Source organism: Piliocolobus tephrosceles, chromosome 8 (genome assembly GCF_002776525.5).
Source record: "Piliocolobus tephrosceles isolate RC106 chromosome 8, ASM277652v3, whole genome shotgun sequence".
NCBI lineage: Eukaryota > Metazoa > Chordata > Mammalia > Primates > Cercopithecidae > Piliocolobus > Piliocolobus tephrosceles.
In genome coordinates, this window is record NC_045441.1 from 99768279 (window position 1) to 99795303 (window position 27025).

The following is a 27025-nucleotide window of genomic DNA, read 5'->3' on the forward strand; positions in this document are numbered from 1 at the left end:
GACTCTTGTTTACTATCAAGACTGCGTTGTGCTAGCGCCTCTGGGATATGTAGTCCAGCTCTTCCCCGGCCAGCAGCCTCCCATAGCCAAGGACCAAGGCTTGAGACTACGAACCCACAATCCATTTCGGGGACAAAGTTTGGCTCAGGTCCCCGGACTCTCGGCAGTAGTCCAATCCAAAGCACTTACTCTTGTGATTGACACGCCATCTTCTCCAGTAAACACAACACAAAAGTCAATACATGCCCGCCCCCCGAGACGGACCACGGTACCACCCAATGGGAAAGGGGAACAACCGAATGGCAGTTCTGCAGTCCAATAAGAGGGCGAAAGAGCTGGGCGGGGGCTCAACCCCTAGGGGGTTGAGGGGAGGGGGAAGACGAAGCTTGAAAGACTTGGTAATGGCGACGGGTTTGGTAAGTAGGAAAGTTTCGGTTGAGGAGTAAGAGCGGCGGCGGGAGCAGTAACCCGCGCGGGGGAGGCCGACGTCGGTCGGAGAGGGGGTACGAGAGCTGCTGGTGGTGTTGTCGTGGCCGGGGCGGCCCGCGCCTGGGCTGCCGGCACTTCGCGGCAGGTTTGTTGTCTTTCAGTTCGGGAAGAGGTGGGGGTGGGGAAGGGAGGGGCAGGAGCGCAGGGGATCGGGCAGCCGGAAGGGCTCGGGTCCTCGTTCCTCCTCCTCGGAGGGTTGCCCTTGGAGTGGGGGCAGTTAACCGTTCGATTGGTGTCCGCGGCCAGCCCACCGGACCAGAGTCTCCCGCGAGTTCACCTCACCTGGGTTTCGGGACGGCGGCGCTAGGGGGTCTCGGGCGGGAGCCGGGAGGAGGCAGCGGGAGGGCGACGCTCGGGGTCGGGTCGCGCGGTGGGTGGCCGGGCCGGGTGTGGAGATGGGGCGGGCCAGGGCGGGGGAAGGGGCCGACGCGGCGCCCGGGCTGCCCAGGAAAGTTTGACTTCAACTCCCCGCTTGTGGGCGGAGGGTCGGAGCTTGGCCAGGGGTGGGGGGCCGGCCTGAGGTGGGGGACCCCAGTGAGGCTCCGCCTCCTTCTGGACCGAAGGGGGCTCCTGCCGAGCCGGGGAGCTCGCGGAGCCGCTGGGCCCCGGGGCTCATTGTTACGCAGTTCGAATGAATGGGCTCCCAGGCGCCTGCGCGCTGGGGCAGAGCCGAGGGGAAAAACAAGCCCGGAGTCCGGGCTGCGGTCACATGATGGGGGGAAGGGAGGGGAACGCGATGAATGGCGAAAGAGGGTGGGGGATGGACTTGGCGTGAACCAAGAGGCGCTGCTCTGTGTGACCCAAAGAGGAGGCTTGGCAGGCGATTCCAGCCTCCGCCTTTCAACCTATGCTGCCGCCGCAGGCCGATTGAAACAACAAAACAAGCCAGGCGAAGTCAACAGCCAGGTTTTTGTAGCTTTAAATGCTGCGTGCTGTCTAGGGTATTTCACTCTCCGCTGTGCACTCTGCACTCCAGAGTTCATACTTAGGGAGTTATCAGCTACTGTCGTTTTTAGAAGGAGCACTGACAGCGAGGTAATACTCAAGTTTTCTGTTTGTTCTGTTTCTGGCTCACGTTGCCATTGATGCCAGGACGAGAGGAGGCTTAGAAAAGGAGTTATACATACTGGGAAGCGATGGAGCCCTACTAACAGCTCGGATGGAGGCTTTAGATTTATTAATACTACTTCCTTCTAAATAGCCATAACCACTCCTAATAGTGGTTTTGAAATTAAAGGTACTTTTTGAGAATTAGAATAATTTTAACATTTGCAAATACTTTTCTGGTCATTTAACAGTGATCTAAATCTGCAATGTATGTCTTGTAGTTTTTGTTGTTGTTGTTGTTATTTTATCTTGCAAATGAGTGGTAGAGTCGGTCATCTGTTCAGTTTCCTTGGTTAAACTCAGTTATTGCTAGGTAGACAGTAGTTGACAAAGTTTCAAGGAAATTTGAGTTACACTGAGAATTAAATCCACTCTTTAAAGTTTTTGGGTTATGTTATACTTTTGAGGAACCATTTAACCACTTTAAAACAAAATATTGTTTGTGCTAACTCGACGGATCAATTATAGAGTGAAGTTTTGATTTCACTTTGTAGTTTCATCTTAGTTTCGTAAACCCACTTATGTTTTCTGTCTCGAAAACCTTTCCTCTTTCTTCTGAAACTCCTAACTACATACCCTAGTTAAAAGGGTACATTATTCCAGGATTGCCCACTTACATGTCTCCGCTATCCTGTGTATTTCACAGGGCATACCTCTCAGACTTCAAACATAAGAGTTGTTTTCTTCGCTATATATATGTGTATATATAAGAAATATGTATACATATATTATATATGTATATTTTGAGAGGGAGTCTTTCTCTGTCGCCAGGCTGGAGTGCAGGGGTGCGATCTCAGCTCACTGCAACCTCTGCCTCCTGGGTTCAGGCCATTCTCTTGCCTCAGCCTCGGGTCTACAGGCGCGCGCCACCACGCCCAACTAATTTTTTTGTATTTTTAGTAGAGACAGGGTTTCACCATGTTGGGCGGGGTGGTGTCAGTCTCCTGACCTCGTGATCTGCCCGCCTCGGCCTCCCAAATTGCTCGGATTGCAGGTGTGAGCCACCGCGCCCGGCCCATTATATTTTAACTTCCTTGGATTCTTTCCTCACTAATCGAAATGCCCAGTGAAGAAGGCATGCGGCATGATGGCACAGACTTATTAAACTGCTCTGCGCTGAAGGTTCTTCCTGGGGAATTGCAAGCTGGTGTTTTGTGTATGTGTTTGAAATAAAAATACTGGTACCCTCTCCACCCCCCCCCCCGCATACATTATCCGTTAGAAGTTACTGTCCTGGCGCGGTGTCTCACGCCTGTCCCAGCGCTTTGAGAGGCTGAGGCGGGTGGATCACCTGAGGTCAGGATTTCGAGACCAGCCTTGCCAACATGGTGAAATTGTATTAAAAATACAACAGTTAGCTGGGCATGGTGGCGCGCACCTGTAGTCCCAGCTACTTGGGAGGCTGAGGCAAGAGAATCGCTTGAACCCGGGAGTCAGAGGTTGCAGTGAGACAAGATCAGGCCACTGTACTCCAGCCTGGGCATCAGAACAGGACTTACTCTCAAAAAAAAAAAAAAAAGTCAATGCCAGGAATTTTATGTCTGTTAAGTATAAAAGTGAGTATTTACTTGGAATAGAAAAATGAATCACAATGAATTAAAAAAAATTAAAGCTGTCAGATACCTGCTTATCACAAAATTCAGGGAAAATGGCATACTCTAATATTCTTATTAACTGCCTGATGTCAGTAACATTCACATTTTTCATATACTGATCAGCATTTACTTTGGTGCTTCATAATTTCTACTATCATTTTCTATAGAGAAACTAGAAAAATAATTTTCTTCGTAATGTGGTTCATTGAGTTTTTAAAAGTTATTAAACAGCTTAAAAAAGCTTTTTCCACAAGTTTTTATAGATAATGTAAACATGTTTAGGAGTACAATCAAGTTTAGGAAAACAAGTTTCATAAGAATTTCTAGATGATGTCAAGTTTTATTATATGACTCATCTTAAATACTTACTTGAATTGACAGTACTCCTAAAACAGTTCGTGGATGACTGCTTGTGCTATTAATGGGTTTTCTGTTGTCTTGATCAATATAGCATTTCATGATGAATGAGCATGAAATTACTAAGAATTTGTATAGATGTGGATTGGGCAGTGTCTGTGGGATGTAATATCTTTTATACCTACAATTCTGATAGGTAGATAGGTACTAGTCCCATTTTTTTTTTTTTTTTTTTTTTTTTTACTTATTTTTAATAACTTTTTAGAGATGGGGTCTTGCTCTGTTGCCCAGGTTAGTCTTGAACTCTGGGCTCATCTTCCTGTCTCGGCCTCCCAAAGTGCTGGCATTGCAGGCCTGAGCCATTGAGCCAGGCCACTAGTCTTATTTACGAATAAAAAAACGGGTCCAAAAAAGAAAACAGGCCTAGAAATTTAATTGTTCAGGGCCATGAAAGTGGTAAGTGACCAAAACAAATCCACTAAGGGTTTTTGTTGTTTTGTCTTTTTTCTTAGCCCAGTGGCAAACTCGAGTTGTAGACAAATATCTGTGAAATCTTCTGTTTGAAGTTTTGTTGAAAATACTTTAAAAGAATAGCATTAAGGCCTCTGAGATGCTTTTGGTATAGAAAGTTGCATTTAATATACTTTGTTATGGAGGCTTGTTTTAGCATGTAATTATGTAATCCATTTAAAATACCTCAGTTTCAGAGATAGAAATTGATTGCAAATTACCTTTTCTTCACTCACTCTTTGAGAACAATTTGAGCATATAGTCTGGACTAGGTATGGAAATCCTGCAGGATTAGGGGAGAACATATAGAAAATCCTGCTGTGAATTCCATAATGGTGATGGAAAGGTAAGGATTCAGGGAATAATAGCCACTTGAAAGCAGGAAGTAACCCATGCTGGCCTATACCTTTTGTCTTTTTTTCCTTTCAGCTCTCCCCTTCAAAAAGAAAATGGTCCCATTTAGTCATCATAGTCCTGTTTTCTTCATCCATAATAACACTTTATTCACAGAGTTGTTCTGAGTTTAAAATAAAATTAAATGAAATACATGGAAGTGTAGGCATTTTGTAAAACCTAGTTTCCTTCTTCATTCATTGAGACTTAGCTTTTTCTAGTTCTCTCTTTCTCTCCTGTCTTAAGATTTTGTGGATATTTGCTTCTGGAAGTTTGCATACCAAAAGCAGTGGGGCCTTCCAAGAAAGTAAAATTTGTAATACTGAACATGACATTTCAGAGTACAACTTCTGGAAAATTTTACTGAGAATCACTGATGTAGTGAAGGGATGACATGTGCAGAGTTAACTAAACTACAAGGCAAGCTGTGTTGAATCTGATACCAAAGCAGTATACAAAAGCGTGAATGAACAATAGGGTTAGCTCTACCAGGAGATATTTGAAAGAGGAGCTTGTTTATCAAAATGAGTATGTAATTAGTATAATGTATGTAGGGGAGTAAAAAATGTAAGGACTTCACTGGTATTCCTTTACTATATTGGAGACCTTGCTTTCTTTCTCCAAAATAGTTGAGAATAGACAGAAGAGACAGAAAACTTCCATTTGTATATAGTTTTGAATTTTGTTTTCATGTATTGAATTCTCAGAATGTCCCTGTGAGGTAAGTAGAGGGACCGTAAGTCTGAGATTGAGTGACCTGTCCCCGGTTACACAGCTAGTAAGAATGAAACCGAAGTCTGTTGTCTTGAAATGTAGCGTCTCTTACTGTATGGTACTTTTACAGTAGCAGAACTTCAGTTTTCTCAGGACCAAACTTCTGATAGCCTTGAGCAATGAGAGGTGTGAACACATAGAACTTATATTCAGTAAATATTTATTTGGTTCCTTTGGTTATTTATAGGTAGCTCTGTTTTGAAATTAAAATAATGTTTTTTTCCAACTTCATTTAAGGAGTTTTGGGATGGTGGTTGATAACTAAGACAAAGTGCTGAAGAAATGATAGAAGTTGCAAAGAGACGTTAGTGTACCATACTTGGTGAATGTTGGAAACTGCAGGACCTACTGTAGGGAAGAAAAAAGTTCTAGTTGGGAAGAATGAGGAAACCAAAGAGCTCTGCAGAGGGAGGGGGAAGACGAGACAGACTGCAGCTGTGCTTCTGCGGACCCCAAGAATGGCACTGTTCATGCACAGAGGATAGCTCTGAAGAGAGATACATGTGTAGTGCAACTTCTGAATTTCATAATAAAGGTAAAAGTAGGAAATGTTTTAAATTCAGATAGGGTTGACTACGTAGCTCACATCTGTATGTGAAGCATTGTACAGATATCCATAAGGATTTTTAGTTATCAAAATAGGTTAAATTATATTCTGTATGCTTAAGATGCCGGAAGTATTTCTACGGAAAGAGTTAAAATCTCCTATCTAAACTGTTAATATTAGCTGTTTAAAGAACTCACATAGTGTGACTAGTTTCTTAAGAGTTACTATATAAGGAATCTGCACTGATATTATCAACTGCCTTTTTGGAGAATCATTGCAGAGGAAGCTGGAGACAGGTGGCTTACATAGAGAGACTGGGAATGTGAATGCTCGCTCTTTTTTTTTTTTAAATATCCTCCTTAAAATGTTACAGGTGTTCCTACATACTCATACAGTATTTCAGTATGATTTTGTCCATAGACTCAAAGAGACAGTTTTAAAGTATAGTTCTGATCATGTCAGACCTCTGTTAAAAAAAAAATCCTCAGTGGTTCTTCATTGTCTGATAATTGCTAATCATAACACTAGCCACTGTACATTGAAGGCTTTGTGTTAGGCACTATTCTGAGCATTTCACATGATCTCACTGAGTTTTTATTTTTTTATTTTATTTATTTATTTATTTATTTATTTATTTATTTATTTATTTATTTATTTTTTGAGACGGAGTCTCGCTCTATCGCCCAGGCTGGAGTGCAGTGGCTGGATCTCAGCTCACTGCAAGCTCCGCCTCCTGTGTTTACGCCATTCTCCTGCCTCAGCCTCCCGAGTAGCTGGGACTACAAGCGCCCGCCACCTCGCCCGGCTAGGTTTTTGTATTTTTTTTTTAGTAGAGACGGGGTTTCACCGGGTTAGCCAGGATGGTCTCGATCTCCTGACCTCGTGATCCGCCCATCTTGGCCTCCCAAAGTGCTGGGATTACAGGCTTGAGCCACTGCGCCCGGCCCTCACTGAGTTTTTATAACAGCCTGTGAAGTAGGTACTTTTATTTCCATTTTATAAACAAGGCATGAAGATTTTAAGTAAATTATTTAGGGTACATAGCTAATAAGTGGCCAATCTGGTATATAAACTCAGGCACCCTGATTTCAGAGCCCCTATTCTTGTCTGTAAATAGTTTTCCTAAACTACAATTGAAGACTCTGATCCTAGACTACCTTTCCATATGGTAGTAGTAGTATAGCCACAGTATTCATGATCACATGACACACAAGGCCATCCTACTGTGTGGTAAAACTAGATTCTACGTTATTCTGAGCTCACTAGGACTTTGCCAGCTATATGAGTTTACTCATGTGAGTTTCTCTCATTGGGAGACCTCTCTCTCTTTTTTTTCCTTTTTTTGTGAGATAGAGTCTTGCTGTGTCGCCCAGGCTGGAATGCAGTGGTGCCATCTCTGCTCACTGCAAGCTCCGCCTCCCGGGTTCACGCCATTCTCCTGCCTCAGCCTCCCGAGTAGCTGGGACTACAGGTGTCCACCACCGCACCCGGTTAATTTTTTGTATTTTTAATAGAGACGGGGTTTCACTGTGTTAGCCAGGATGGTCTCGATTTCCTGACCTCATGATCCGCCCGCCTCGGCCTCCCAAAGTGCTGGGATTATAGGCGTAAGTCACCACACCCGGCTTTTTTTCTTTTTTGGAAACGGAGTCTCCCTCTGTCACCCACGCTGTAGTGCAGTGTCGTGATCTCGCCTCACTGCAACTTCCGCCTCCCGGTTCAAGCGATTCTCCTGCCTCAGCTTGGTGAGTAGGTGGGATTACAGGCATGTGCTACCATGCCTGGCTAATTCTTGTATTTTTAGTAGAGACGGGATTTCACCATGTTGGTCAGGCTGGTCTGGAACTCCTGACCTCATGATCCGCCCTCCTGGGCTTCCCAAAGTGCTGGGATTACAAAGAGTCCAGCCCCTTCTTTTCTTTTAACCCATTCATAGCCAAGACCTGTTCTGTAGAACTTTGGTCATTTGCTTATATCTTTCCACTAAAGTGTAGATTCTTTGAGACTCATGATGAATTGTTCATTAGTGAGGTCCAACAGTTCATCTAATACAATGCCCTGTGCATAGTATTTATTAAATAAATGATTTTTTAATAAGTAGGAATTTAGCAACCATTTTTAGCCCAATGTGTCTCAATATTCTGCACCTGGAAACAAAAACCAGTGCACAGAGCCATACCCCAGGCCAGATAGATCAGATCCTCTGGGGATGGGGCCTGGGAAACTTTTTTTTAAAAGCATATATATGATTCTGTGTGCCACAGGGTAGAGTTGAGAATCACTGATGAAACTAAATTTGCTCCATTTCCCCCCCTCCCCCAGGAGAAGGTGGAGGCTCAAAATCATGATTTCATACTTGAGAAATAGATTTGCGTTACACATTTTCTCTAGTTGCTAGTTCTGTAGGTGAAATTGTTATATCCCAGCATATTTGCTGTAACTATATGCTAAGACTGATTGTGATCAGTACATTGTACTAAACTGGAGAAGTGTTAATTTCTTCCAAATTTCATCTTTTAGTGGCCTAAAGTAATGGCATGATGCATTATTTTTATTGAGATGTGCTGGATGACTTGTCATAATATTTTCCAGGGAGGAGACTGTTGAAACTGAATAGCTATCTGGTTTCCACCTATTAACTATGTATTTTCAGTAACTGTTCTATTTAGGACATTACAGACCCAAAGTATGTTTAATATTGCCCTGTGTCTGGGGATAAAAAAATTTCAAAAGACGTCATTTTACAGTTTTTTCACCATTTCATTTCATCCTCACAACTACTGTCAGAGGAAAGTAGGGCAGGTATAATTAGCTCTATTTTACAGATGAAGAGAAACTCAGTCACTTAGGTCATATATTTGGTAAGTAATCAAGCTGGAATCACAACCCATTTCCTTACATCTAACCAAGTGCCCTTTTTGCCACACCATAATACATTGTATAGTCAGTATTGAGCAAGGCTTTCAAGCAGTGCCCAGGATAAGGGTTATTTTTGAGGGGTATAGGCAGATAGCATCCAAAATGGAATATTAGACATATGGTAAGGCAATATGCATGGAACTGGGCTGTGTGTCAAGAACCCTGTATCTAGCCATCTAAAATAATCAGATGTAAGCAAATACTTTTAAAAATAAGAATATAAATTCAGTGTTTAGAAGAGTAAAGAAACTCAGAATAGCATATTTAGCAGTAGAGGGTATAAGTGAGTTTTGGTAGATCCTTAAGATGTATATTTAACCATTTAAAGCTTTGAAAAAAATTAATGACATAGGAAAATGCTTATGAACTTACATTACGCCAAAAGGTATCAAACTATAATATGAACTATGAAGAAAAACATGATTGAGTATACATGTATATGAAGAATATGTTGGATTGTAATACATCAAAATGTTAAAAGTAAGTCTGGTTGGTGGGGTTAGAAGTAATCATTCTATTCCTTTTTTTTCCAAAAATTTTTTTTTCCCATTTTTTTGCACAGCGATTGTATTTTCTAGTCAGGAATACGTTTCAAAACCAAAAAGATCATGAAAAAGCCTTTGTAGAAAGAAATTTATCAGTGCCATCAGTGTTTATTGGTAATTAACATCATGGCTTAGCAAGCTTATAAATATTAAGTGATTAACATTTTTTCAGTGCAGTTTTGATCAGCCTGCACTGGGGTAGTACCCCAGTGACTTTCAGTGACTTTTAACAGCAATATATTTTATTGCTTTGTTTTGAGGAAGAATATATTGTTGCAAAAGTCAGGATTTTTTTTGTGTATTTCATATTCACTCATTAGAACTTTATTACTCATTAGAACTTTATTTTAAGAGATGGAGTCTTGCTACATTGCCCAGGCTGGATTCCAATGCATAGGCTGAAGTGTAGTCCTCCCCCTTCAGTCTACCCCAAATAGCTGGAACTATAGGCACTAGCTACTGCATCAGGCTGGAACTTTTTTAAAAAATAGAATTTAGACTAGAGCCTGAGAAATCAGAAAATCTTACCACTGTTGCTTATGTTAAATAAATAACTAATTTGATCATTGTCCAAAGGGTGGAATAAAAGGTATAACCACATTTTCCTTTCATAATAATATTTAGTTGTTGGATTTTGCTGAGAAATTATTTGAATGTATTAACCCATATTCTCTTCCTTCTGATAATTTTGTAGGCTTGCAGGTAGATTTACTAGTTGTTTAAATTTCCCATGATTATTATTCATCTTTCTAGACATAATATCCTATTCAGAATGACAGGTATCTTTTATTATGGCTAGGTCCCAAATTTTCATTAAGAAAACCTAAGAATAGTTTTATTTTTATGAGAATTGTAATATATGACCATTTTAGGAAACTCTTAAATGTTACTTAGAAAATGTATTTTTTTTGGTTGGGCGCGGTGGCTCATGCCTGTAATCCCAGCACTTTGGGAGGCCGAGGCGGGTGGATCACCTGAGGTCAGGAGTTCGAGACCAGCCTAGCCAACATGGCAAAACCGTGTCTTTACTGAAAATACAAAAAAGTGGCTGGGCGTGGTGGCACGCGCCTGTAATCCCAGCTACTCGGGAGGCTTAGGCGAGAGAATCACTTGAACCCAGGAGGTGGAGGTTGCAGTGAGCCGAGATCATGCCACTGCACTCCAGCCTGGGTCATAGAGCCAGACTCCTCTGTCTCAAAAAAAAAAGAAAATGTATTTTTTTTTAAGTGTGCTGAAGTAGTTCACTTTCAGAATGAGGAAACAAAATAAACACAATCAATAGAGACATTAAAATAGAATCTTAAAAAGAAATAAAGGAAAAAATAGAATATTCCTCCAGTCTTTTTAACTTTTATTGAGGAAAGTTTTTAAATTTCCTTTTGAATTTGAAGGTACAAGTGAAAAAAAGAGCCCTATTAGTCTCAGTTTTTGCATCTGAAAGGAAGGTTACTAGGTTAAAGAAATAAAAGTATATATAATGCCATTTTTCTTCAGCAGAAAATACTTTTTTTTTTTTTTTTTATAATTCAAGATATTAATCTTTTGGGATTGAGATGTAATTTAGTGCTGAGTATTCAGTTGTAGGCCAAGGTATTAAGGAGTCATCAGAGTCTAAAGGATTTGAGGGAGCTATAAATGGCAGTGTATAATTAAGTTAAAATGTAACATTGTGGCGGGGCATGATGGCTCAGGCCTGTAATCCCAGCACTTTGGGAGGCCCAGGTGGGTGGATATCTTGAGGTCAGGAGTTTGAGCCCAGCCTGGCCAACATGATGAAACCCCATCTCTTCTAAAAATACAAAAATTAGCTGGGCATGGTGGCGCATGCCTGTAATCCCCCCTACTTCCGTGGCTGAGGCGGGAGAATTGCTTGAACCCGGGAGATGGAGTTTGTAGTGAGCTGAGATCATGCCACTGCACTGCAGTCTGGGCGACAGAGTATGACTATGTCTCAAAAAACCAACAATAACAACAAAAAAAACCAACATTGTCATGTCTCTGATTTATTTTAGGTTTGTGTAATGCCCAAATTGCGTGACTTGACATTATTTCTCATGTTGTTCTTATTTTAAGTCAGAGCACCATAACATGGTGTGGGAAGTGAAGACAAATCAGATGCCTAATGCAGTACAGAAACTCCTGTTGGTGATGGACAAGAGAGCCTCAGGAATGAATGACTCATTGGAGTTGCTGCAGTGTAATGAGAATTTGCCATCTTCACCTGGATATAACTCTTGTGATGAGCACATGGAGCTTGGTAAGCAAAGTTAAAAGTTATATAGGAATCTCACTAAGATTCAGATAACTTTTCATACTTAGCACACTTCTCCACCAACCTTGACTGGCTAGAAAAGGATATGAAGTATTTGTATATTAGAAATTTTCAACATTCTGTTATTGCTTTTAAAATAGTACTTAAAATCAACATGAGTTGGGCTATTTATGGTTATTGTAGAGACTCATTTACAGATTATTAAACTAAACTACTTTGTGTATAAAGACTAGACCCGACTTGTGGCTTTTCGAAAGATGCTACTTTTGAAATATACTCGAGAGAGCTCAGTAAAATATGCTTAGCCACTCTTCGTGGCAGGTTTGCTGGTAGGATGTGGAAATTACAGTGGACCCTTGAAACTTGAGGATCTGACATTTATGGTTGTTGTCACTATTGCTGAACTACTCCTCGAGATATGTGACCTGTAGAAATGTGTAAATTTGTTGAGGTATATTTTTGAATTGTATTGCTTCGAGGCTGGTGTTCAGGAATATAGAGCTAATGAGTGACCTTGGCTTGCTGCCCAGCTTTTCAGCTTGGTGTTGCCCCCATTTAATATATGGGGGTTTCCCTTCATATTTATAAAAATGCTGGGGAGAAGATACAGCTGTCTTATTTTTACAAGTGATGAAATGGAGGAGATTATGTACTGTGGTAATGTTTGGAAATTTGGAGATCTTAAGCTCTTGGGACACATAACCTGCTTGAATGCCAAGGATTTTCTGGACCCTAGTATTTATTGAGTACTGGTTACTTTTGAGCAAGGAGTGCCATTTTAATCAGGTAGTTGATCTCCCTCCATCATGTTTTTGGTTTAAGGAGGAACTAAGAAACTTAGGGCCCAGGGGAGTAAAATAACATGCCCCTTCCACCTATGACTTCGTTTAAAAAGTAGTTAATTTCCTGAACTTCAGAAACAAATGAACCCTTTGCAGTAAATGAATGTTGGTCAAAGGCAATGAGGGAAAGGAAATAGCTATACCAGCATGAAAATTGGAGGGTAGAATTATTTTAAATTGGTGTGACGTTCTAGAACTCCTTGGCTCCTTCATGACTCCATGAAAGAAGTCAGTTTTTACGAATGGATATCCTGAGTCAGTACTTCTAATTAAAACATTTCAGTTTGGCTTGGCATGATGGTTCACGCTAGTAATCCCAGCACTTTGGGAGGACAAGGTGGGAGGATCATTTTGAGACCAGGAGTTCAAGACCAGCCTGGTCAACGCAGCGAGATCTCATTTCTACAATTTTTTTTTTTTTTTTTAATTAGCTGGGCATGGTGGGCACATGCCTGTAGTCCTAGCTACTTGAGAGGCAGAGGCGTGAGGATCACTTGAGCTCAGGGATCCAAGGCTTCAGGGAGCTATAATTGTACCACTGCACTCCAGCCTGGGCAACAGAGTGAGACCCTGTCTCAAAAAAAAATTTTCTTTTTTTATAAAGATTAAGACATTTCAGTTTTAGTAGACTGTTCTGGAATATTTGCCTGAATAGAATTATACATACTTTTATAGTGACATTGAGGAGACTAGAAGTTTTCTTGACTTGTATATTTAAGGGACCCAGTAGGTTTGTAGAGTTTGTAGTATGTGTTTCATGGAGAGTTGTTTTTTTTTAAGCCTTAAAGGTGCTTTTTCTTTCCTACTGCATACACACATACATACAAATATATGTGTATATATATATATTTTTAAAAGAATATGTATATAATTTTTTTTTTAAAGAATTCAGTATTTTGGAATTCAGTGTTCCTTATAGTGCTTGGTGTGTACATGAGTGGTACTTGGGTAATATTTCTAGTCGTCTTACGGGGAACTGAAAGGGTATCGTGAACTACCTTTTAGGAATGCACTTATAGGAAAAAATAACCAGTAAATAACCAGTAAATATTAACAAGATCAAAATTTATTAGTGAAAAGAAAGACTTTAACACAGAGTGGTGTAAGTAGTAGCATAAATATTTATGTGATCTATATTATGTAAATTATTGTTTTCATTATAGTCTGTATAACAGGTTATTAAAGTATGTGAGTAGTAAGTACATAATGCACACATAAAATGCTCTTTTCTTCATTAACTTGTTAATGTAAAAATGTCTCAATGGCATATGGGTCTCTCCTAGGTGAGGTACAAAAACCTAGGGGGAATAAAAAGCAGAAAACACAAACCAAACCATGTTTTTCCAGTCTGTGAACAGAATGTTAAATTTATGCTTTTCCTCTCTCAAAATTAATTAGCTAAAATTGACTTCTCTTTTAACTGCAGTTATAATATTGTTCCTTGTATTAGTAATTTCCTTTTTATGATTTTGAGTGTGCTTATTTGCAGATGACCTTCCTGAACTTCAGGCAGTTCAAAGTGATCCTACTCAATCTGGCATGTACCAGTTGAGTTCAGATGTTTCACATCAAGAATACACAAGACCATCTTGGAACCAAAATACCTCAGACATACCAGAAACTACTTACCGTGAAAATGAGGTGGACTGGCTAACAGAATTGGCAAATATTGCGACCAGTCCACAAAGTCCACTGATGCAGTGCTCATTTTACAATAGGTAGGAGCATTGATTATATTTTTATTTAAAAATTCTATCATTGCAAAAAGGTTTTGTTTAAAATTTTTTCTAGTTTAAAAGTAATAGTGCTTTAAATTATTAGAATTTAAGTCATAGAATTAAACTCCTTATCTAATGATCAAAGACTTATTTCACTTACTACCATGAGTTCATATTTTGAGAATTAGATAAAGGTGATAATGAGAACCATAGAGTAAAAAATATTTGTAAATGTTTAAAATAAGACCATGAAATAATTTTATTGTACATTTCTACATACAGAAATGAAAATTATATTTGTCTAAAGAAGCAGAGTTGTAATCAAGATTATATTTTAAACTTTTATCAACCTTGAGTTGGGTTCCTTTTGGTCTAGGTTTATTTCTTCCATAGTTTATGTGGCCTTATGTTATTTGCCTGTTTGCTAATTCTAAAATTTGCTAATATTGAAATCTTAGACTTACAAAAGTGGATTAAAAATGGGCAAAATCGGCCGGGCGCGGTGGCTCAAGCCTGTAATCCCAGCACTTTGGGAGGCCGAGACGGGCGGATCACGAGGTCAGGAGATCGAGACCATTCTGGCTAACACGGTGAAACCCCGTCTCTACTAAAAAATACAAAAAACTAGCCGGGCGAGGTGGCAGGCGCCTGTAGTCCCAGCTACTCAGGAGCCTGAGGCAGGAGAATGGTGTAAACCCGGGAGGCAGAGCTTGCAGTGAGCTGAGATCCGGCCACTGCACTCCAGCATGAGCCACAGAGCGAGACTCCGTCTCAAAAAAAAAAAAAAAATAAAATAAAATAAAAGTGGGCAAAATCACTGTTTCATATATCCAGACAGAGTTTAAGAAAATGAGTAGTTGTGCTATGAAATTATGGAAGCTTCCAGCTAATATGCCTGGGGAGACCTAAATGGAAAACACTTTATTGTTTATCCCTAAAAAGAAATGGATAAATATGACAGTTTATAAGGGAGAGAAATGCCCATATTTGCACACCTGTGAGTAGGAAATGATAGACCAGAGTGTTATACTAGGTAATGTAGGAATAACTGTAAACTTTGTTAGTGCTCCTAAGTGAGTGTAATGCATTGCCAAAGAATAAACTTATTAGGTATGAAATCTCACTTTTCTTGTAATCTATTAAGTTGTGCTGCTTTTCTTGTATTTAGCAGGATATTGATCTTGACTAGAGCAAATTGAATTTAGTTAACTTCAGTTTAATTCCATGTTTGTTTCCATAGGAAAGAAAACTTCCTTTCAGAGTTCCTATTTCCTTTATAGTCCTAGTTTTCATTGTAATCTTAATAGTCAAAAAGCTAAAAATTATTATTTTTTTAAAAAACCCAATTTAACTATTGGATTTGTTTTCTTTCTCTAGAGATAATACCTTTTTTCAGTTTTTACAGCAGAGTCATAGGATTAATAATACAGTTTATGGAAAGTGTGTAAACCCTTCGGAAGAAAATCAGTGTAAATAAAAACATAAGACATAAGGAAAGGAGTATCTCCCTGAGGATGTATTATTCTGTCCAGCATTTTGAGTAATGCTCTGCTCTCTGGCCTGCCTCCTAACACTGTCTGCTCATGCAACTTCTTGTTGGGTGTTAAACTATGTTACTGAGCTTTGATATCTGAAGTCTTAACTGTGTAGTTAAGGAGTTGAGGACAGGTAAAAATTTATATTACCCCTGCATAGATAGAGAAATGAAGAAATCAATGCTGTGAGTGTTTAGACATGTTTAGCATGTTAATTTTCACAGAGTATTCAGGCCATATACATTTTAGAATATCACATTGTTCTTCATTTTTATTTATTTATACTTTTTGTCACTTCTGTTTTAAGTGGTTAAACAGAAGAACTGATAAAACTCACTTTTTAAAATTAGGGAGTCAGGGATGAACAAAAGGAATATTTAGCAGTTTGGCCATTCTCTGATACTTCTTTTATATCTAAATGTGTAATAACAGGATGGGCAGTTTTTGGGCAAAAGATGAAACATTCAGCATATAATTTGAAATCAAAACTTGGAGAGTATGCTAAAATGCATGGATATCTGAGGGCCTTTTAAGGAGTGATGTGAACATGAAAGCAAAGTATCGATCCTTATGTAAAAGTAATTTCTGGAAAGGTAAAATGAAAAATGTTAATGAGGATAAAGTAGAAATTGAAGGGCTAATAGTTTCTCAGGAAATAAGGAAAAAATTAGAAAGATGTCCTTTCTCTCTCTCTCTCCTTTTTTTTTTTTTTTTTTTTTGTGTTTTTGAGACAGAGTCTTGCCCTGTTGCGCAGGCTGGAGTGCAGTGGCACGATCTCAGCTCACTGCAAGCTCCACCTCCCAGGTTCATGCCATTCTCCTGCCTCAGGCTCCTGAGTAGCTGGGACTGCAGGCACCCACCACCATGCCTGGCTAGTTTTCTGTATTTTTAGTAGAGATGGGGTTTGACCGTGTTAGCCAGGATGGTCTCGATCTCCTGACCTCGTGATCTGCCCACCTCGGCCTCCCAAAGTGCTGGGTGGGATTACAGGCGTGAGCCACCGCACCTGGCCTTTCCTCTCCTTTTTAAAAAGAGTATTAGTACAGACATGCATAAACTTTTTCTGTTAAGGACCACATCTCTGTTTGGCATCTCAGACAATTATCCTGATTTGGGACCTTACCTTCAGATGGCTTTCCCTCCCCCACCTGACTGTCTTCCTCTCTGCTTCCTTTCCAGACTGCTGAGTCCATACACATCATTAATCATCCTTTATAAGCTTGTTTCTTTCTGTTACCCCACCCATGAATATCTGGTTTGTTTGTGAGGGAAGGATCTGGGTATGCTCCTGGGAGCTCCATATACTCTAAAGGGAGCATTGTCTGGTAAAAGAGACTCTTGAGGGGAAGAGAAGAGGGGAATGGATAAAGTTTTTTTTTAAGGTGATCCTTGGGGAGAAAAAGTAACTAGACCTTACATGTAGTTGCTTTTCACCAAGTTTGTATTAGAAAACAAGAAACAGTGTCCAGTTACGAGGAGGGTGGATGGGCTGCTCTCGGCTATAAAAAGTTTAAGCATTTTTGCTTTAAGGTAGTTGTTATATCTGCCCAGTGATATGTGGTTGGTAGATAAAGAGTTCAGAGTTGGTTACATTAAGCTTAAATGCTGTCTTCATACTGGGAGTTACTGAGTACCTGAAAGTAGAAGAAAGAAGTGGATAGGACGCCCCACATAAGTGGATATTATCATTCACGAATGAAATACACACATGTATGTGTATTGATAGAAAAATGAATGGGATAAATGAAACCATAGTCGTAATTTAAAATATATTGTCAAATCTGAAAAAATGATATCTAAAATGTGAGGAGGATTTGGATAAGGAGTTAAGGAATATGATTATAAAATGAAATCTTGTTGTCTTTATTCATGTTTACCATAGATGTGTTCAATGTAATAACATTGGCATTTTAAATACGAAGTTATTTCATCAACAGGAAAGATCTACTTTAAGGACCTATGCTTACGGTTAAAACTGTTGCTTTATTTTAGATCATCTCCTGTACACATCATAGCCACTAGCAAAAGTTTACATTCCTATGCACGCCCTCCACCAGTGTCCTCTTCTTCGAAGAGTGAGCCAGCCTTCCCTCATCACCATTGGAAGGAGGAAACACCAGTAAGACATGAAAGGGTAAGTTTATTTATGAGGTTAAACTTTTATAAAGTTTGCACAACAGTTGAAATACATTAACTTTCCCCATAGGAAATAGTCTCACTGTTCTGTTAGTGATCTGGATTTGATTTTATATACAGCTCTACTATGTGTTAGTAAAGTTTATTATTAATGGGAATGTGCATATAACTTAAGCTTCCAAAAACTTTGTTTTTTGTGTGTGTGTGTGTCTTTTTTTTTTTTTTAGCAAATTCTCCCACAGCCTGACAATCTTCAGTTTTTGAAGGCGTTATATTTTCCCTCAGTTTAGAATTATTAAGTTACCCGCCTGCAAGCATGGGCCTGAAGACATGGGATGAAAACAGATATTAAAAGATGTATTTTAAAAACAAATAAAAAAGTTGATAATATTTTTCTCCATAGGCAAATAGTGAGTCAGAATCTGGCATTTTCTGCATGTCCTCCCTGTCAGATGATGATGATTTGGGATGGTGCAATTCCTGGCCTTCAACTGTCTGGCACTGTTTTTTGAAAGGTAAAAAAAAAACCTTGAATTTTCTACAGCTTACTTGTCTAGTACAGTCACATGTCTAATACTTGTTTTCTACCTAAACATTAGGCACACGACTGTGCTTTCATAAGGGAAGCAATAAGGAATGGCAAGATGTTGAAGATTTTGCTAGAGCCGAAGGCTGTGATAATGAGGAAGATCTTCAAATGGGCATTCACAAGGTTAATTTAAAAGTCTTAAAAAATTTTTCAAAATCTTTCAAAATGAAACAAGATATGTTGTTAATCTACAGAAATTTCCTCCATTCACTTTCATATTTAAATGACATCTTACATTTTAGGTAGATAACTTTTATGACCACTCATTGCTTAGTCTGATGGGGAGGAGCATTGATTTTAGGTTTGCCTTTCTATCATGCTTTCTTGGATGGGAAATAGTGTATTTCTTGGTGCTTCTTTGTGTTTTATACACTTTACATTGGGGAAAACTGATATTAAAAATATGTAATGAGGCCGGGCGCGGTGGCTCATGCCTGTAATCCCAGCACTTTGGGAGGCCGAGGTGGGCAGATCACGAGGTCAGGAGATGGAGACCATCCTGGCTAACACGGTGAAACCTGTCTCTACTAAAAATACAAAAAATTAGCCAGGCGTGGTGGCGGGCGCCTGTAGTCCCAGCTACTCGGGAGGCTGAGGCAGGAAAATGGCGTGAACCTGGGAGGTGGAGCTTGCAGTGAGCCAAGATTGCGCCACTGCACTCCAGCCTGGGTGACAGAGCCAGACTCTGTCTCAAAAAAAAAAAAGTATGTAATGAATAAATTAACTAACCAAAGCCTTGCCTTAGGTAATCTACAAAGTGATTAATTCCCCTATAGATTATTGACAGTCAATTATGTTAAGGTACTTTATATAAGTTGTTTTATATTAAGTTACTAAAACTAGCATTTTCTAAGTTGATAAGCAAAAGCAGTAGCGAGCAATATTAGGATAAAGTTGACACCTTTCACTTTGAAATTTTTAATTTCTCCATCTCTCCTGTAGGCAAGAAAATAGGCACGTGAGATGTGCTTGTACAAATTCTTTTTTTGATCCTGCTGTGTCTCACTGTTAAGTCTCTTGAGAAAAACTGTCTTGTCTTGGCTGCCTTCAGTTTCCTCCCCTTTCTTTACTCTTCACTTTAGTAAAGTTCACAATAGTCTTAACTTTCGCCTCTACTGCTCTACAAAAATTGTCTCAAAGGGTTACTAGCTTTATTCTGATTTCTAGGATGAGAGACCTCATTTGTTCTGTTTGACACCTGTACAACATTTGACACATTGGGTTAGTTCCTGACATTGTCTTCCCTTGATTTGTGTAGCATGGCAGCATCCTGATTCTCAGTCTTTTAGGCCTGGTACTTGACTGTCCACATGCTGAATATTAGACAAAGATTCTGCCCCCTTCACTTTCTTCACCAGTTCCTCTCTCCTGATAATGTCAGCAGCACCTCCATCGTGTCCTGTGGAAAGCACACTGGACTTGGAGTCAGGAAACCTGGACTCTCTTTATAGCTTCTCCAGCAATTATCTGTGTTACTGATCTTAGGCAGATTGTTAACCCCTCTGAGTATTGGCTGCCTGATCTGAAAAATGGGATTGGATTACTGTTAAGGTCTCCTGTAGCCCTGAGAATTAGAAGATTTTGTAATTTCATTATTTGCCAGTCTATGTCTATAACCTTCACCTGCACATTTCCAGCTGCATGTTAGATATCTCTACATGAATATCAGTCAGTTCTTTGAACTAAGCTTATTATGACCAAAACTACCCTCACCTTTTCTTCCTCTTCTTAGCTTTTCTCCTATTCTTTTAAAGTTGTTATTATCCTCCTTCTTGATTACCAGATTCAAAACCATGAAGTTGTCTTTTACTATTCTATTTCTTCCATTTATATTCATTTCATTCTAATTCTGCAAAAATTTTTAAGTCATTCTCTCTTATTCATTACCTTGTTCATGCGTTAGCATAATTATGCTTGGATACTATAGCAAGCTTTTGGCATGTTTGTCTCCTTTGTTTTTCGGTGAATGTAAGGGTAAGGATCATGTTTGTTAGTGTTTGTATTTTCAGATCCTACCATGTGGCATGTGTTAAATGCTCAATATTCATTGAATTTAAATTAGTCTGCTTCTATTACCATTGCACTTGTCAATTCAGGTCTATAATAGGTGTCTCTCATTATATCCTTAAGTAATTGAATATGAGATCTTTCCTTCTGTAGAGTCTCTTCTTATTTACCATCATCTTAAAAATTGACAGTCTGCTGATAAAAACACTTTGATTGATTTCCCAATACCTTCTAAGCAAAAAGTGTAAGTACTTTGCTTGTCTTTAAGAGGCTTTTACTAACTGGCCTCTCCTTATTAACTTTATTTGCCCCCGATCTGAACTCACCTTGTATTTTTAGCAAATACTCAGCACTCCCCAAAGAAGTTGTTAATTACAGATTTCTTGGTGCAAGGCATGTCCTTCCATCTTTCTAAGTTGCATTCTCAGTTCCAATTGGAATTGAAAATCCTCCTTAATCTCTCTTTTGGAATTAATAACTCTTTATTAAACTGCATCACCATTATTTATACTTGAGTGTAATTGCTTATTCCAGTCTAGTTATTTATATATGTGTCTTTCTTCACTACTGGGTTTGAAAGCTCTTTAATGACAGGGATCCTGTCTTGGTTATTTTTACCTTTTCCACAAAGTCTTACATGTAATGGGAACTTCACAGTGTTTTGAATTGAATATTTCCAATTCATTCACGCTATGCATATATTTTCAGGGCTATGGTTCTGATGGTCTAAAGTTGTTATCACATGAAGAAAGTGTATCATTTGGCGAGTCTGTACTGAAGTTGACTTTTGATCCTGGTACAGTAGAAGATGGTTTACTTACCGTAGAGTGTAAGCTGGACCACCCTTTCTATGTTAAAAATAAAGGTAGGGCTTGAATTGCATTTGTAGTAATGTTTTTTAAACAAAGCTTCTTAAATCTGTAACTATGTCTGTAGCTTTGATGATTAAGAAAAAATAATTTGAGGGGGAAACATCTTTCAAACTAAATAAAAAACTACCATAGGGAATGCTTATAATAATACCTAATGGTGCTTAAGAATCTTAAAAGTAGTCAGGTGGAACTCTATTTCCTGTGAGTATAAGAAATTTTTAGATTCATGTAGCATACTATAATAAGCTTTCTGTTATCTGGGTATAGTTTGGGGAATGTAGTGATCTGGTAATCACATTTTCATTAAGAGTTACCAAATATGATATAAACCTGACTCACTCTTCATAGCCTTATTACAATAACACCATGTTAAACATAATTTTATAATTCAGAAACTATTTCATGGTCTCAGTCATCATTTATCACTTATTGTCATTGTAGACTGATGGAAGTGCTGATTGATAGAGGAGCTCTATATATAATAAAATGCTGAATGATAAGCTAGTTTTGGAGGGCTTTTACATTGCTGAAAGGAAATACTTATCTAGTACTTTATTGTAAAGATACATGACTTGTGTTAGAGAATCTCTTGAGACTTAGCAATAACTTTTTATTTTTAAGATATAGAAATGATATGTCTGTTCTAAAGTAGGGTGCTTTCTGTGAGTCCTCATCCTTTATGCAACATTGTTTAACTTTAGGTTGGTCATCATTTTATCCAAGCTTGACTGTGGTACAGCATGGCATTCCATGTTGTGAAGTTCATATTGGCGATGTATGTCTACCTCCTGGACACCCTGATGCCATTAATTTTGATGATTCAGGTGTTTTTGATACATTTAAAAGGTAATATTGGATTAATTCTTTGTTTTATTTTCCTCTTAAAGTTTGCCCTTCATTTCCCTAATGGTTGTTAAGTCAGATATTTAGGAAGTATTTGAGAATGATGAAATGAAAACATATTAGGTGATTAAAGTATAATAGTTAACAGAGTTTTGCATATAGTTGTCATATAGGAAAATTGAGTTTATAAAACTCAATTTAGATTAGATTAGGAAGAATATCACATATTACATGACTAAGAGTTTAATGGTTCAGCTTTGATAGTTATATTTAAAAAGTTGTGGTATCTGGCCAGTTGTTTTTAAACAGCTTATACATCTCTTGTGTTTTTTGTAGTTAACTGTATTTTTCTTGATATATTAGTTAACCGTATCTTAGTTTAATACTCATTTTGACCAAGGGCATTAGTTGTATGGCTTAACAAACAGTAGAAAATAGCCCAAACTTGACATCTAAAGGCTTAGAGAGGGAAGTGGTCATTCCTGAGATCACGTTGCTGGTAAGCGGCCGAGTAGGACAAGAACCAATGTGTCCTGACTCCAGAAGGTTGGTCAGCTATCTTCATTTATATGGGATTTTCCTGGTTTTTGTGCTGAAAGTCCAGCTTTCAGGACACCCCTCAGTCCTAGACAAACTGGAACAATTGGTTACCTTGCTCCTAGAAGGAACCCAGAGAAAGTCTGCTTGTAGATATCTGGGATTTAAAGACACATTCTTTCTTTAAGATGATTATCAAATCCATAGGCATGTACGGGCACTAAGTAGAGAATTCTCAAGAGTCCCTGCTGGCCTGTAGATTTTATTTCATTCAGTTTAATTAATATATTTTATATATCATGAGGATGAAACTATTATTAAAAAAGCAAATCGCATAGAGCCTGACACAAGCCACATGCTCAATCAATGTCTACAAGCTTATACTCTTAATGCTGTTTGATTATATCCCTCATACACACTCTTTTTTGAAAAACTAGAAAAATGAGTCAAAATTTTAAGGACTGATACTTAGGATACATAGATTAGTGATAACTCCTATGTTTTGGTGAGACTGTAACCTGATAGAAAAATTTTGGAAGATAATTTGGCTTTATCTTAGCAATTTCATTCCTCTTTTATATATATTAAATTATTATATATTAGCAATTTCATTCCTCTTTTATATATATCCTAGAGAAGTAAATTCTTGTAATCATGCTCAAGGAGATGTGCAAGTAAGTTTGTAGCTGTATTGCTCATGATAGCAAAAATGTGGAAACTGTCAATACTTATTAACTGGAGAGTAACTCCATGAATTCTGTTATAATCATAGTGGAATTAGTAGAAAATAAATGAACCTTAGGTATACACTTTAAAACATGGATCAGTTTTTAAAACAATGTTTAGTAAAAATAAGTCTTGGAAATACATAGTATGAGTCTATTTTATGGAATCATGTTCCTTAGAAATAAATAAAATAACCATTATATATGGTATGTAGCACACATTATATAATTATGTCAGGGGTCCCTGAAGACTAGCCCCCAGGTTTGATGATTTGCTCAGAGAATTCACAAGACTCATCACATAGTTGTGCTCATGGCTGTGATTTATTATGGCAAAAGGATTAATACAAAGCAAAACTGGGAAAGGGAAAAGATGTGGGGTGAAGTCTGGGGGAAGCGAGGCTTCCAGGGATCCTCTCCCAGTGGGATTAAGGGCATGTTTTATTCCCCCAGCAGTGGGCTGTGACAACATATATGAAATTTCGTCTCCTAGGGAAGCTCGTTAGACTCACTCGGGCACCTAGGGTTTTTATTAAGAGTGGTCACGTAGGTTTCTTCTGCCTGGCACATATCAAAATCCAAACTTCCAAAAGGAAAGCAGGCATTCAGAGTAAACTGTTGTTTGTACATCCAGTTTAGGCATAGTAAGCTACTCAGTTGTGGGAATGATGGGACCCCTCAAAATCCAAGTTCTAGAAATTAATCAAGGGTCAACCTTGTAAGTAGACTTTTGAAAGATTAGCAGTCATTTCTGCATAATGAAACAGTGTGTCTTACATATTAAGAAAGAAAGTAATATAACTAATGCTACTATAGTATTTATATATCGTATATATGAGTAATATTTTCATAATAAAATTGAAAAAATAAAGGAATGATAAACATTCAGGAGGGTGGTTATTTCTGGGGTGGCAAATATGGAACTTTAAGTGATACTAGAAATATTCTTAATTTGAATTGTGGGGTCACTCATTTATTTGTATGCTTCATAACTTACATATATATGTACATTTTACATATTATTACATAGCACAAAACTTTTTTAAAGCAAAAGGGAAAACTTGCCTGCCTAGTTCCTGTTTTTCTGAGATAGCAAATTCTTAACCATTTGATCTCACTGAATAATAATCACTCCCAAGATGACGTTAGTCATTGGTCTCATTTTATTGTTGAGTAACTTCAGTATAACAGCAGGAGCACCCACCCTGCAAAGGAGTGGAAATGGGTAGTATCATCATGGAGAAACCAGGACAAAATTGAGAAGCCGAAAGTGACTATATTTTCATTGTGGATTGGATTGGTTAAGGGAGATGATGCCTGGCCTAGGGAGGGCAAGAAGATAAAGAGGTAAGAAGAGGAAAAAGTCCAAGTGGAACTGCTCCAAGCAAACTCTCGGGTCATGATTTACAGAGGACATGTGAGTAGTGTCTAGCTCAGCAAGAATCAGAAGTCAGCAATCAGTTGATGAGTTCTCATACATAATTCAAGGTTCTGTTGTAAGTAGCCCATTCTGAAACACTTGAGAATTGAGGCCAACCTTCTAGGCCTCGGGCGTTTAAAACAGTCAGTTTTGACTTTTTGAAGTTGACATTTCTGTTCAAGTAATATGATTTAACAAACTTATTGAGTGCCTACTATGTATATAATGTTAATTTATTTCATATTAATTACCCTATTTGTAGATTATATCCTCATTTTACAGAGAGAAGTAAAGTTGAGAGGTTAAGGAACATGCCTAAAATAAAGGCAGTTAGTGTCAGAATTAGGATTCAAGCCCATATCTTGTAAAGATTCCAAATTTTTAGTACTCTAGCTACTCACCTAAGATAATTCTACAATAATAGATACACCTAATGGCATAATACACTGTGCCAGCTTCTGCCCTGTTTCTTACATTTATTGTTCTTTTTTGGCACCACTGCATGGCATAATTTCACAGATAAGTAAACTGAGGCTATAGGGTTTCTTTAACTTGGCCAAGGTCATATTACTAGCTGGAATTTGAACTCAATTAAATTTTTCCATTATTATTTTCAGAATTGGTTAAAAAATAAGTTAAGAATGGGCATAGCTCTTTGCTTCCAGTCTAGAAAAGGAAATAGATTAGTAAATGTATATAGTAAATGTACATGCTGAGAGGCAGCGTAGCCTGTTAGGAACGTGAGCTCGATCTGGACTGCTTGGATTCAAATCCTGGCTTTGCAATTGATTTGCTATGGAAGCTTGAGTAAATTAATATTTCTATGGCTCCTTTAAAAAAAACCTGTAAAATGGGGATAATATTGGAAGGATTAAATAAGTTAATATATGTGACATGGTTAATAGGCAGTACATTATTGTGGAGTTTGCCATTAAGACTAGTGATCAGACAGTGAAGTGGGAATGGGCATTCTAAGCTTAAGGAATGACATGTACACAAAGTAGAGCTGTGAAAGGCACATTTGGGTACAGGTGCTTTATTGAAGAGAATGAATGCTTACCTAAGGTAGTATAGCAAAAGATGAAGCTATTTTTAAAGATACTCTATGTCATTACTGCTACAGTAATAGTCGTTGAATTTTGTGACTGAATATTTAAAACTGATTTAAGTTGTATCTGTAATGGAAGTAGATGATAGTTATATTTGTGCCACTAGATGGTGGAATTTTCAAATTTTAGTAATTAGTTTACCCAGTATCTTTTGGTATTTTAAGTTGTAATCATTTTCCATCAGTAGCGCATTGGTGGTTCAGTGGTAGAATTCTCATTTTCCATCAGTAGAGATGGGTAATTTTGTGTCAGTGCTGAAGTTTGCTATTTTTCTAAATTATGTATGGGAGGGGCTGAAGATACCTTACAAAAACTGCAAACCTAGAAAGCAGACATTGTTTTCCTGACATAATACTGATTGCTAAGCATTCATTAGGTAATTTTGGAGTCATAGTTTAAGTACATTTATTTCATGCAATACTTTCAAAAAAAGACATCATGTACTTGGTAATTGGTAAAAGTCATTTACTGTGTGTAGTCAGTGGCATCATTTACTGTGTGTAGTCAGTGGCATGGACCACCCTCATTCCTTTGGCTGTTTCCATCTGTCTTTAGAATGTTGTAGTCTCATGTTTTACCTTTAGGCAGATGGTATTCCTGTAGCTAATGTTAACCTATTTTGATGTATCACCAGAATTTCTGTTTCAGAGAAGCAAGTAGGAGCTAAGTTCAGATTAGAAGCTGAATAAAAGGTTTCCTGCCAGGAAGACAGAAAAGTACTATAGGCAGAAGGAGAGTTAATGCTGGAACAAGAGAATTCTTTAGCTTATTTCCATGTCTTTGTAAACTGAACATACAGAACAAAATGTGGCCTTTCCTGACAAAGGCGGGTTTTTACAATGAACTTTTTTATGTTATTAGGCTATGTTATAGTTCATGGATGGCCTTTCAGGAGAGTGATGTATGTATGGCTCTCTCTACCTAAACAAATGACCCAGATTACTGAGCATTTTAATTTCCTTTAATTATTTATTTGGTTTTGGTTTTTTTTTAGACGGAGTCTCACTCTGTTGCCCAGGCTGGAGTGCAGTGGCACGATCTGCCTCCCGGGTTCAAGCGATTCTCCTGCCTCGGCCACCTGAATAGCTGGGATTACAGGCATGTGCTGCTGCGCCCAGCTGATTTTTGTATTTTTAGTAGAGATGGGGTTTCACTATGTTGCCCAGGCTGGTCTTAAACTCCTG

General features: G+C 38.5%; 1 protein-coding gene across 4 annotated transcripts in view; it reads left to right on the plus strand.

The window, feature by feature from the left end:
• HBP1 (HMG-box transcription factor 1) overlaps positions 1 to 27025 on the plus strand; it is a 34621-nt gene continuing 7596 nt past the window's right edge. The window contains exons 1-9 of one of the 4 annotated variants that reach the window (XM_023183081.2): positions 1 to 574; positions 5463 to 5760; positions 11310 to 11493; positions 13840 to 14068; positions 17596 to 17737; positions 18143 to 18254; positions 18339 to 18451; positions 21044 to 21200; positions 21909 to 22053. In XM_023183081.2, the coding sequence (XP_023038849.1) occupies positions 11325 to 11493; positions 13840 to 14068; positions 17596 to 17737; positions 18143 to 18254; positions 18339 to 18451; positions 21044 to 21200; positions 21909 to 22053 (1067 nt within the window). In that variant the 5' untranslated portion in view covers positions 1 to 574; positions 5463 to 5760; positions 11310 to 11324. The remainder of the gene's footprint in view (positions 575 to 5462; positions 5761 to 11309; positions 11494 to 13839; positions 14069 to 17595; positions 17738 to 18142; positions 18255 to 18338; positions 18452 to 21043; positions 21201 to 21908; positions 22054 to 27025) is intronic. The other 3 variants (XM_023183082.1, XM_023183080.2, XM_023183079.2) reach the window with 3 other exon arrangements.